The following is a 12,415-nucleotide window of genomic DNA, read 5'->3' on the forward strand; positions in this document are numbered from 1 at the left end:
CAACCATCTGCAATGAGATCTGACGCCCTCTTCTGTATACATAATAAATAAATAAATCTTTAAAAAAAAAAACAAACAAACAAAAACTCAGCCCACTAAGCCAGTAGGCAAAGTTGGCATTCTAACATTGGGAGGCCCCCAGCGGACTTCTTTGAATCATCTTAAACTGTACATAAAAGTTGAGTCTGTGAGTTGATTGTTACACCAAAATTATTACTTCATGAGCATTTGTAAAAGGGTAAACTCTTAATCAGCCAGATTTCAGGTTATGAGAAGGAATTCTCAGCTCTGAGGGATCATGGACATCTGGAATTAATGAGTGACGTCACCATGCTTTCCCTGCTCTGGCTTCTTTTCCTGCTGCAGTGTGGATGTGTGTTCTACATCAGGGGGACGGTGCATATAAAATTAAGCCATTACATAAAACTCCTTAAGATTTGCACTTTCCCATCTCTGTTCACAGCAGGATTGTTATATAACGCCCACATTCAACCCTCTTTAGCTGGGAAGGTCCAAATGAGAAAACTGCTTCGGAAAGAACCCTGCAGTTAAACCCTTAGACTCTCGGATGTTCTTCCAATAAGTGCCCCCTGAGTGTTCGTACATGTTAGTGGGTTTCTCCTGCAGCTGTCAAAGAGGAAACACGGTTCCTCACCTGAAGAGACTGGAGTGGAGGGGAGCAAAGGCTTCGTGCACAGACCCCACCCTACAAATCAGAAAGACAGACCTCTCCGTCCTTGCTTTAGCTTTGAGCAGTGGGCGAACACTGAGATCCAGTTTCCTCAGATCAGGAAAGTAACACAGGCCCTTGCGGGGTTCTGAAATTTTAGTTACAGATGTTTCTAAGAAGCCCACTCTACGCAGTGCCTGGCTGGAAGACACTGTATTAGTTCTAAGACTTTTCATCTCAGTAGCCTCAAAATAGCCTTCCAGAGTAATAAATGAGGTATACAGCTTGGATAATAATTTAGATGTATCCTGTGGAACACCCAACTTAGAGATTAAAGAATAAAATTTAAAAATATGTCCCATTTTGTGTGTGTGTGTGTGTGTGTGTGTGTGTGAGTGAGAGAGAGAGAGAGAGAGAGAGAGAGAGAGAGAGAGAGAGAGAGAGAGAGAACAGAAAAAAGGTAGAGACATTGTGATCAAGAGAAACTGTAAGAAAGGCCAGGAGGAAACACTTGTTCCAGAACTTTCAAGTTGGGAAGTCAGATGGGCTAGCTTAGATAGCCTACCATAATGTGCATATACCATAATGTGCATATACCATAATATGCACAATGGCATCCTTGGAGAGCTGCATATTCTGTTGGGGACATGTCCCATACCATCACCTACAAAGCTGTTCTTTCCTACCCAGAGAAACAAGAAAAGCACAAGCTATATTACAAAGAACAAAAAGGAAGACAAGGTACATTTGCCCTGGGGATACTATCTTGGGGCAAATTCTCCAGTAACTTTAGGGCACTCGGGTGTCGGCACTGAACAGAATGCACACTGCAGAGTTTCTGGGATGCTTGATGACTGCCACAGGAGAAAATACCTGTTCTGCCTACCTCACAGTGGCTTCCCTCTAGGGGCTTCATGTGCAATGGTAATTTGTCCTCAGGGGAATTCGCATGCCAAGGCTGCTTGTTTGTCTTTGACATGTTTTAACAACAAGAGAACAACAAACTAGAAGCTCTGACAAGGGTACCACTGGGGAAGTAGGAAGGAAACAGCACCAAGTTCAGCTGAACCATTTAAACTTTAGTTTTCTAAGTAATCTCTTGAGTACAGTGCCCAAAAAGATTTCTCATGGTAGTTCAGAGAATGGGGAAAGGTACACGTTGCTGGGCTTTCTTCCTCCTGTGAGGCTTCCTGCCTCCCTCCTCTGAAGAGGAGCACCGTTTGGCAGCGGGTGGGTAGAAATCATGGCAAGCTTTACTCTAGCTGTAGTCAAGGAAGATCATCAATAATAAAAATGGCCAAGTGATCTTTATTCAAATGACGTGTTTCTCAGTTGAATTACAGCTTACAGATGGGATGTAGGTGTGATTGAATATCCCGCCCCCCATTTAAATATGAGCATGGGAAGAGCAAAAGATGTGTCATTTCCCACCACCTTTGTTGCTGAGATGATCCAGGAAGCATACCACACCCACCCACTTAGCTCCTCCAGAGGCGGTCCAGGTTTTCCATGGCTCACAGTCAGAATGGGGAGTTGTCTCATTCACTCTGGGCACCCTGGCGACTCTCCTTTCTTCTCACCTGTCTGCTGGGTCTCCACACTATCCAACCCTCCAGCATCACCTTGGCTAATGTTTCCTGTCTATGACAGCATGGGAAGTGCCCAAAGTCCTGTCTAATCTTCTGTCCGTGTCTATGATTTCTGTGAGCCTGGCCTTTCCCTCAGGCATCTTCTTCGCCCCCACCACCAAATGGGATTCCCAATTGGACTCTCCTAATAAGGTGTGCAAGGAATTCTAGACAAGCTGGAGAAATGAAATACCATGACAGGCAATACTGATGGCCAGTTCCGCACAATAAAAACCCCTCTAAGAAATCATGTTCCCAAAGGCCTGAGATTGGAAACCTACAGAAAGACTAAATCCTTTTACTTATGAATGTATTCTTTGTTTTGTTTTTTCCTTTGGGTGTTGGAGAGTGAAGCCAGGTCCTCACACAGGTAAACACATGTTCTGGGACTGAGTTACATGAGCTTCGCCCAAGAAATCATCCTCTTCTGTATCACTAAACATTCAAAAGTAACCAGGCACCAATTTAAGCTGATTACCCCTCCCCAAGCTGGTTCTTCTGGGCTCTCCATCTGGAAAATGGTGTATTCTCTTGCTCAGCTGGTCATAGAAAGTTCTGGGGGTTAGAGTGAGGCCAGTGAATTGCCTAGGGTGTGAAGTCTAATCAGGTGGCCACTCTCAGGGCTAAATTTGGTCTTGAAACTCTACCTCAAGGCAATCACCAACTTCAGTCAAATCATCTCTGCATCATGTCTTAGCTGCACCCTGCACACTGGGTGATTGACATGTTAGTCAGGAGACAGGGGGATGCGCGCGCGCCTCCTTTCCTTTGTTATCACGGCTCCACTGGTACGGGTTTGTGTTAGAATTGTGTTACAGTGATCTCCCATACTCTTCCAATCGCCAGTATCTGGCCTCATCCTTGTGTTCAAGTGACTCAGACTTAAAGCCTAAAGCCTCAAATCCTTCATTACTTTCTGTGAAGGAATTTACTTGGCATTGTCGTTCCCACAAGCACCTCCCACCCAGCTTGGCTTACTACTCACCATTTTCTGTGGATGCCGTGCTCTTCCTCATCTTGAAACCTCCTGCATGTTCTTCCTTCATTCTGGTGATGCTCAGAACCCAGCCACGCAGTTCTGCTTCCCTAAGCATCGTTCTCTGGGCTGGAGCTTGAATGGCAGCTCTGACGTCATACCCTCCTTTGTTTAGTTAGTGTTTACACATAGGCACTGCCCTCCTACCCCCTACACTGAGATGCCAGCTTCTTGGCTGTTTCCATGATAGCAAGCAGCCCTTGTTGGTTTTATGCCGCTTTGCTAAATAAATGCTTCTTAGACCCAACTGTAATGCTTAAGGACAGCTTTTTACACACAAAGTCTCCTTGTTTCCTTCCATTGATACTCCTTTCAATCACTGCTATCTCATCTCTTCCTCTTTGGGAAATAGAATGTACAAAAGTGGGACTAATGAAGCCCAGTAGAGACTTGCCTAGTGAATGAAGCCTAGTAGAGCACTTCTTAGTGAATGAAGCCCAGTAGAGACTTGCCTAATGAATAAAGCCCTGTAGAGACTTGCCTAGTGAATGAAGCCCAGTAGAGCACTTGCCTAGTGAATGAAGCCCAGTAGAGCACTTGCCTAGTGAATGAAGCCCAGTAGAGCACTTGCCTAGTGAATGAAGTCCAGTAGAGCACTTGCCTAGCATGCACAGGCTCTGGATTCCAGCCCCAGTACCACATAAACCAGACATGGTGCCACTCACCTACAATCTGTGCACTTGGTAGATAGGGGCCAGAAGATCAGGAATTCAAGGCCATCTTTTGTAACATAATAAATTGAGACCAGCCTGGGCTACATGAAACCCTGTTCCCTCTTCCCCAAAATTGCAAATGAATCTTTTACAAGAAGCAGAGTTCAATCACTTGAAAACTTAGCATGGTGAGAACCGAAAGTGTGGACTTTGACATCATGCTCTGTACATGCAGAGTCTCATGGTGATTTCTATTATTAACACAACAAAGCTGTAACCCAAGCTGGGGCTGGACCTTGTAGTTCGGGAAATGGGAGTAAGTTGAACACTTGGCCTCAGCTCTCCTGACTCATCCTCAAGGAACTTCCTCTTTATGTCTTTTCCAGCTTTTGCATTTTCCAGCAAGATCACCACAAGACAGGGAGAAACGTCTACATTTAGTAACATTTATTGATGCATTCAGTATCAAGTACATAAGTGCAAATATCCAGAGTCCATGATTAAGTCCATTAGGAACTACAGAGAAAGTAATACAAATTGTAATAAAGTCAACATGCTGGCACCTTTTAGTTACCATACATGTAAATCAGCACAGCCATCCCATACAATAAAAGTACTGTGTGTTCATTTTGGATTTATTCTTCATTTAATCATTTGTACGTTATACAAAACTGATTACCATATGTACGGTCAACTGTTTCATATTATTATTATTTTTTTTTACGTTGTGTGTGTTGGAAAAATGCTAAAACATTGGCCTACAATTCTATATAGTGTTATTAAAGATGAATCCAAACCAGCAACCCAAGGACATGATAAGCGATCGCCACTATTGTGTCAGCGCACTTGGCAAGAAAGGCCTAGCCACAGGGACGTCGAAGCTACGGGAGCATTGCAGGAGGACAGGGAAGGAAGGAGAACGTGGGCTCTCACCATCATGCACTTTTTTTTTTTTAGCAACACAAAATTAAAAACCACATCTAACACACTTTTCTCTATACTTTAGTGCTTGACACAAGGGACGCAAATATCCTAAGAGTACGGGAAGAGCCTGAAAACACCTGTCTGAAAGTTTGCCTCTAAGATTATGGTACTGGGAAAGGGACACAATCAATGTGCAGTGATGAGGAGAAGAGAGCTGTTACCACTCCAGACACCCCCATCCACGGCCCGCTTCTCCTGGGATATCCGTCTACTCGGTGTGCCTTTTGGTACCAGGGATTTTAGCCTGGATCCTACAAAGGCAAAAACCAAAGGGTTACATTGCAAATCCACGAAGTCATTTTGTGTATTCATCACGTGACTTTCCTAACTGGGTCACCCAATAGTGAGGCCGCTCGAGAAAACCTAAGTTTCATGGGTGGGTCTCTAGAAACACTTACAAAACAATAAAAAGGAGCTGAAAGTCAGATGGTGCCCAGACAAGAGAGCTGTCTTCACAAGTTTTTAGTCGATGGGATGGCCAAGTTGGCTTCCTTCATGAGAAGTTGGGAGAGTCTTCTGGAGAGATAGAAGACTTCCTTAGGTGACCAGTGGCGACTCTACCACAACTTCCTTCTGTAGAGAAGTCACCACTGGTCACTTCTTCGTGGGCACTTCAGGAAGAGGAGAGTGTAAGGATGCACCAGGAAGATGAACACAAACTGAGGTGGTTCTTGGCCATGGCATCTCTCCACGCACAGTGTGACAAAATACACGGAAGTGGAATTAAGCCTGGGTCTTAGTCCTAGCTATGGCTGCTCATTCATTGAATGGACCTTCTGCACAGCTTAGAGAGCCATCTGTGTGTGTGTGTGTGTGTGTGTGTGTGTGTGTGTGTGTGTGTGTATGTGTCTGTCTGTCTGTGCATATGCAGGTATATATATGTTGAGGGGGGATGCATACATATGGTTGTGGAGACAAGGACCCAATTTCTGGTTCTTCAGTTGAGCTCCACCTTGTCTTTTGAGACAGTATCTGTCACTGGCCCGAGGCCTGCTGACTAGGCTGAGCTGGGTGGTGAATCTCAGTGATCCGCCTGGCTTCTGCCTCACTAGCACTGGGATTATAAATTCTTACTGCCATGCCTGATTTTTCTTAAATGTAGGTTCTTATGCTTGAGTAGCAAATAATTTCCTGGCTGAGCTACTTCCCTAGAAAATTATCTTTAACCTGTGGGTCCCCAGAGATTGCCAAGGTTCCTAATGCTATCACTTTAGAATGGGATCACTCTAGCAGGTTTTCGTTTATTAATCTGAGGCCTTAGGAGTTCCGCTTGCAGACTAGAACAGTCACCTTCCTCTGCACTAGGCAACCTTCAACGTTCGAGAACTTAGTGTTTTACAGAGGAACAAGGTGATTTGGTGGGGTTTCCATCCTCGTCCGTGTGGAAGAGAGGGACTTACACACAGGGACAAGAGGTTCAGATGGGGACAGATGTTCTGAAACAATGCAAGACGACGTGGCAGGAAGTGAGGGGGAGCTATGGGGAAGTGGGTGGAGCCCACTTTAGAAGTACTGAGCTGAGAAACAGATGCCCAAGCATAGGCAGAAGCCAATAGGCCAAGATCTGGCGGTTTCAGACAGAGAAAGCAGCAAGTACGGAGGCCTGAAAGGAGCTTCGATGTTGAGGGGGGGGGGATCCAAAAAGCAGGCAGTAATGGTGTTAGAATTTAGGGGCTATGGCAAGGGTTTAGATGCTTTTAGATGCTACTCTAGGTAGTGGGAAGCCATTGACAAGCCAGGCAGAGGGATGATGCAACCTGATTCATATTTTTAAAAGAATCATGATGGTCACTATGTAGAAAATAAAGGGGGAGATGAGGGTAAAAGCAATAATGGAGGGAGAGAAAGTTCCAGATTTCCAGGTGACAGATGGTAATGGTCAGGATCACAAGGTAGACATGAAGCAGGCAGGTGAACAGTCTGAGATTTAATTTGGAGATGGGGCTGCAAGGATCTGTTGATAGATTGAGTGCTGTATGGGCAGGATGAACAGGGAGAATAAGGTAGACTGCTTGGTTTATGGCCTGAGCAAAGCTGAGCAAGATAATGGCATTTACCAAGATGGCGGGGACAGGAGGTAACCAGACTCTGAGGTCCAACCGCAAGATATTTGGCCACGTAAATCTTAAATGTCTACGGGACATGTGAGAGGAAAACATCTAATAAGCAGATGTGAGTCAGCACAGGGGGTCTGGGATGAAGACATAAGTATAGAGCCTGTACCCGTTGGTCTTGTGTCAACTTGACACAAGCTAGAATCAACAGAGGAAGGAGCCTCAGCTGAGGAAAGTTCTCCATAAGATCTGGATGTAAGGCCTTTTCTCAATTAGTGATCAGTGAGCGAAGGCCCAGCCCACTGTGGGTGGTGCCATCCCCGGGCTGGTGGTCCTGGGTTCTATAACAAAGCAGGCTGAGCAAGCCAGAGGAAGCAAGCCAGTAAGCAGCACTCCTCCATGGCCGCTGCATCAGCTCCTGCCTCCAGGATCCTGCCCGGTTTGAGTTCTTGTCCTGACTTCCTTTGGTGAAACAGCAATACTGAAGTGTAAGCTGAATAAACCCTTTCCTCCCCAACTTGCTTCTGGTCATGGTGTTTTATCACAGCAATAGAAACCCTAACAGACAGAGCCCTGGATCTGGAGATAACTTTTGAAGCTATAGGCCCAGATGAGAGGTGAGTGAGAAGAGAAGGAGTTGAAGAAAACATAAACAATGGTGGACAACTGATTTCTGCTTGGATATGTGAAGACTACCAGGGAGATCACTGCTCCATAAGGCTCCGATGTCCTTGTTAAACAGCTTTAATTATTGCTGCGTTCACTCCTGTTTCACATGAACACAAGAGCTGGAATTTCCACTCACTGTTCCACAAGAAGGAAGACAGACAGACAGACACCCAGCCATTCCTTCGCAGAGCCAGACCTCCAGATTCTTGAAGACGGCTATTGTACCCTTTCAAGGGAAATCACCTGTAGAGAGTGATGCTGGGTCTCCTGACAGATTGCCAATACCTTGGTACCCTGCTCATCTTTGTGGCATTACTCCAGTGTGTCAGTGCATCTTTTAAAATGGTCAATTCACCACACACATGGTGCAGCTACTCAAGAGGCTGAAGCTGAGGGTTGCATGTTCAAGGCCAGCCTCTGCAATTTAGACAGAGTCTGTCTCAAAGTCAAAAGTCAAAAGAAGAATGGGGCTGGAGCTCAGTGGTAGAGCGCTTGTGTGAGTGAGGCCCCAGGATCAAGCCTCGGTATGCGGACCAGCATCCAGTCCTGAAATGTGTTGAACTCAGATATAGAATACGTAATAGGGGATAACAGTGAGTGACCATAGTCTCTTTAGATGTGGGGTTCAGTCTTGCATCAGTAGCATCTAAACTTGCACTCATTTTTAAAAAGATGCCTCAGTACATCACTAACCCATACTTGGCTGGGATTGATGAATCAATCCCCAAACCTCATTTCTACATGCAACATCCACACCCACCCCGTTCTCTATCTGTAAAGCAGGCTTTGGGAGATAAACCCGGGACTTGGCTTCTCTTGGTAGTTTTATTTTTCTCACTCTGGTTTAGCCCTGTAACTTGGTCCAGATCTCTGAATTCATTTTGAACCTTGAACTAGCCCTCTTTCAAGTTTGCTTCTATTCCAAGCTTCATCCCACCTAGAGTGTTGGCATACAGCTTTGATTTGTCTCTACACAGTTGTGAGAAGTTATGAGGCTGAAGGTGATAGAATCCTGTACTACATTGCTTTATCTCAGGCAGATATGTGATAAATTAATGAGTCTCCTTATTGCCACTACTATTTACAGCTCCCTATAGAGTCAGGAGGGTTACAGCCCCCTATACAATCAGGTAGGTTACTACCTAGGTGCTACAAACGCCCACCTGTAGTTTTATGTCCAAGATCTCTGAGTGTTATTTAATAAATCTGTGACTGAAGCTCCTTGAATACTGAAATTAAACATGAGGAGTCCTAGTTTTCAAATGAGACAAATGTCCAATTTCAAGGAAAATGTAGGCACTCAGAACATTGTCACTAGACGGAGTAAGGCTATGGATTCCACAAACCATGGCTATTCTGATTTCATGGGGTCAAGTTTTACTGTATCCTTATGTAAAAAAAAAAAATGGAGACATATAATAAAGATGACAGCACCCATCCATCTTATGGGTGACATGGTTTTGTTTTCATAGCTTTGATTTCCAACTATACTTTAAAAATTATACTATATATGTTATGTATGTATGTATGTATATATACTTTTCTGCCATTTTCCTTTCCCTTATTTTATCTCTCCAGTGTCCAATCAATTTGTTTGAACTGTGATGGCCTCTGAGTTGACAGTCACATTTCCAATCTTCCCATTCCAATTCTCTCACTAGACTGTCTCAAAGTGATTTCCATACAAATGCAATTCCGATGACTTCAGCCCTCTACTTAGAAGCACCAAGGGCCGTTGTGTGTAGGGTTGAGATCAGAGTGCATCCCACCCGCTTTAGCCTTTCTCTTTATAATCTTTCCAGTCAACCTTGCCACTCATTTAAGCCGCAGACACAGGGGCCACCTCACTTCCTGAGCATTTCTGTGCAGTTACCCGTGCTTAGGCCATTTCTTCTTGCAATGTGTTTCTCCCTATTACTCTCTGGACGAATGCTTCATGGTTCAGACCAAACAGCATCCTCCCTCAGTGGCTTTCCATTATAGTACTATTTCCTCACGGTTCTGACATTAGAATTTCACACAGTTCTCCTGTAGCGCTTGCATTTTCTCATAATTATTTCTTTATAATTTCATTTTTACCAGTGAGCTGAGAACTCCTGTCAGGTTGGACTCAATCATCTTCATGTCTTCTGTGTCACCACACAAAACAAGAACATCCTCTTTAGAACTAAGTATCCAACCCCAGCCCCACCAACAAAAGTCATAGATGTGATTTCCTCACAGTCCCTTAATCGAATATTGTACAATTTTGGCCCCTAACTTCTTGTTCCAGTTTCCAAATCCCCATTCTGACTTTCTGGTGCTGCAGTTCTTAAACATAGCTCTAGCTTCCCAAGAGTTACCTGGGGACTTCTTTAAAATGTAAATTATAGGTCATCAAGCCAAAACCCAGAAATTTTAATGCTATAGGTTTCTGAGTCTCTGCCTTTGAACTGACTCTAGGCTTAAGTGACACCACTTTCCATACTATGCCATTCTGTCATTTTGTCACCTAAAACATGGACCGTTTCAGTCTTCATCTGTTGATTTTCATCAGCTGGCTACATTGTGGGTTCCAAGTGATGTTTTTAGGCATCAGGAAACGTGCTACATATCCAAACCAAGAGTGGAACCCCACAGAGTTTTGCGTGATTTTAAGGGGAAGAGTATAAACAGGACCTGGTGAAAGTTAAACTATCCTACGCATCAAGAGAAACCGGCAGCTGCTGGCCTGAGACACCGGGCAGAACGTAGACATGACTGTGCTTCCTTGTGGTTTCGTTACCACTCAGCCTAAGCCTGACCATCTGAAATGTCTAAGTCTAGCCATTGCCTAGGTCCAGCCACGTCATTATTTGATTACTAAATGGAGTTGATATTAACAAAGTCGGCGCCTTTCATGACATGAATCTGTAGCTGAAGGACGGTCCAACTTTTACTTTAAAAAAAAAAATCCTAACAAAGAAACACAATTATGACCACAGGTGGCAACAGACGTATAACACAAAGATGAGAGCTGGAGAAATCGCCAAGCCGACCATGTTAGCTGTGGATGAGTAAGCCTGATACAATTATCTCTAAATGTCTTACGGTAACTGCGGAAAGCAGGATCTGTTAGAGGCAGAAGTCTAAAAAAGCAGTCGTTGAAACCAAATACACACTCATGGTGTTAAAAGAGTATAATAAAAATATTTAGGTAACAAGTTACTCATGCATTCTAAGGTTTCAAAAGTAATTTTACTGTTTAAAACCAGTAGTATTGTAAAAGACTGTATAAAAGACTGACGGTATCCATTAAGTGTTTTCAATGTGACTGCTCTTTTAACATTTTCTGAATCAGACTTCCTTCCTTCTCCCTCCATCTTGTTCTTGAACATGGGCCAGCCCTTGGGGAGAGTTTAGAATTACTAACTTGTTCAAATATATTCATTATGGTACCTGAAATAAACCACTGACAGTTTGATTTAATTGGGGGTTTGAAAATTATACTTATTTTTGAAATAACATAATTGAGATGAGAAAGCACGTCTGACTCAAAGGAGTAGAATATAATAACCTATTATTTCGCTTCCTCTAAATTACATCTAACGGATCCACTCCCGTGCCTGCTTGAGAGAGGGACTCCTTTCTGCGAGTCCCACTGTGTAACTTACTTCGCCACGACAGTGTTTATGTGAGTCCTCACAAGTCCCAGATATTGGTCGATCTGTGCCTACAAAGAGGAAGAAATCGTGAGCACACCCAAACACCATGAGGTCAAAATTCCACATGCCTATCTGACCCCAAGGACAACTTACCTGGTGCTTAACATACACCACAGGTAAGGTAAACATCGAAACCACAGCTGGGGTAGAAAAAAAATATATACCATTAGAAACTCTTGAGAACTATCGACAGGAACAAGCTTATAGACACATTTTTCATAGACATGAGACTGTAGTGTTCTTTGGGGGGGAAAACAGCACCATAGATAAAAGATGACAGGGTACTGCATAAGAAAAACAGAAGGCAGAGACCTCTGTACATACATCATTGATCCTAGGTGCAACGTGCCCTTTCAAGAATGAGGGTGCAATGTGCCCTTTCAAGATGACAATTGATTCACCCAGAGTTGCCACTGTAGATGTATATATATATACTAGAAGGCAATTTAGTGATGTGGCTGGGGAAAAAAAATCATCCATTATTAGCCTGATGATGGTGTGATGGTGGCATATCCCTTCAATCCCAGCACTTGGGAGGCTGAGGCAGGAGAATCTCTGTGAGTTTGAGGCCAGCTTGGTGTACACAGTGAGTTCTAAGACATCCATCTACAGCTACACAGAGAAACCCTGTCTTGAAAAACAAAGCAACAACAAAAATCCATTGTTAACTGAACTACTACAGTTCAAAGGGAGATCCTCTCCATTTGGGGGTATCTGACATTCATGCCTAGCAATCTACCAAGAAGCTGAAAGCAGACAGCCATGGAAGCACCATGTCTGCAGTGTAGGGGACATGGGAAGCACTTACCCATGAGCAGCAGGGTCAGGCCATTGAAGAGCGCGCCGACGTAAGTCAGGAGCCACATGAGGACTGCAAACTTAAGAACGGAAGGATCGTCAGGGAGCCCACCACCGTCCCTCCCAGACGGAATCCACATCTTCCCTGAGTTAGGATTTTAGTTGTTTTAGTTAGGATTTCAATTTTTCCTCCCTAGAGACTAGAATGAGAGGCAAGAGAAAATGGATTCCTGGGAAACG

The 12,415-nt window shown here is 44.1% G+C and overlaps 1 protein-coding gene across 2 annotated transcripts in view; it reads right to left on the reverse strand.

Moving 5' to 3' along the window:
* Positions 1–4,419: 4,419 nt before the first annotated feature.
* The window catches only part of Rtn1 (reticulon 1), a 94,867-nt gene continuing 86,871 nt past the window's right edge, over positions 4,420–12,415 (reverse strand). Inside the window, exons 4-7 of one of the 2 annotated variants that reach the window (XM_059279850.1) lie at positions 12,186–12,255; positions 11,471–11,517; positions 11,327–11,385; positions 4,420–5,222 (exon numbers count right to left, since the gene is read on the reverse strand). In XM_059279850.1, coding sequence (XP_059135833.1) covers positions 5,180–5,222; positions 11,327–11,385; positions 11,471–11,517; positions 12,186–12,255 — 219 coding nt within the window. In that variant the 3' untranslated portion in view covers positions 4,420–5,179. Of the gene's footprint in view, positions 5,223–10,834; positions 11,060–11,326; positions 11,386–11,470; positions 11,518–12,185; positions 12,256–12,415 lie in introns of those variants that run through there. The other variant, XM_059279848.1, reaches the window with a different exon arrangement.

This window comes from Peromyscus eremicus, chromosome 14, assembly GCF_949786415.1.
Source record: "Peromyscus eremicus chromosome 14, PerEre_H2_v1, whole genome shotgun sequence".
Classification (NCBI taxonomy): Eukaryota; Metazoa; Chordata; class Mammalia; order Rodentia; family Cricetidae; genus Peromyscus; species Peromyscus eremicus.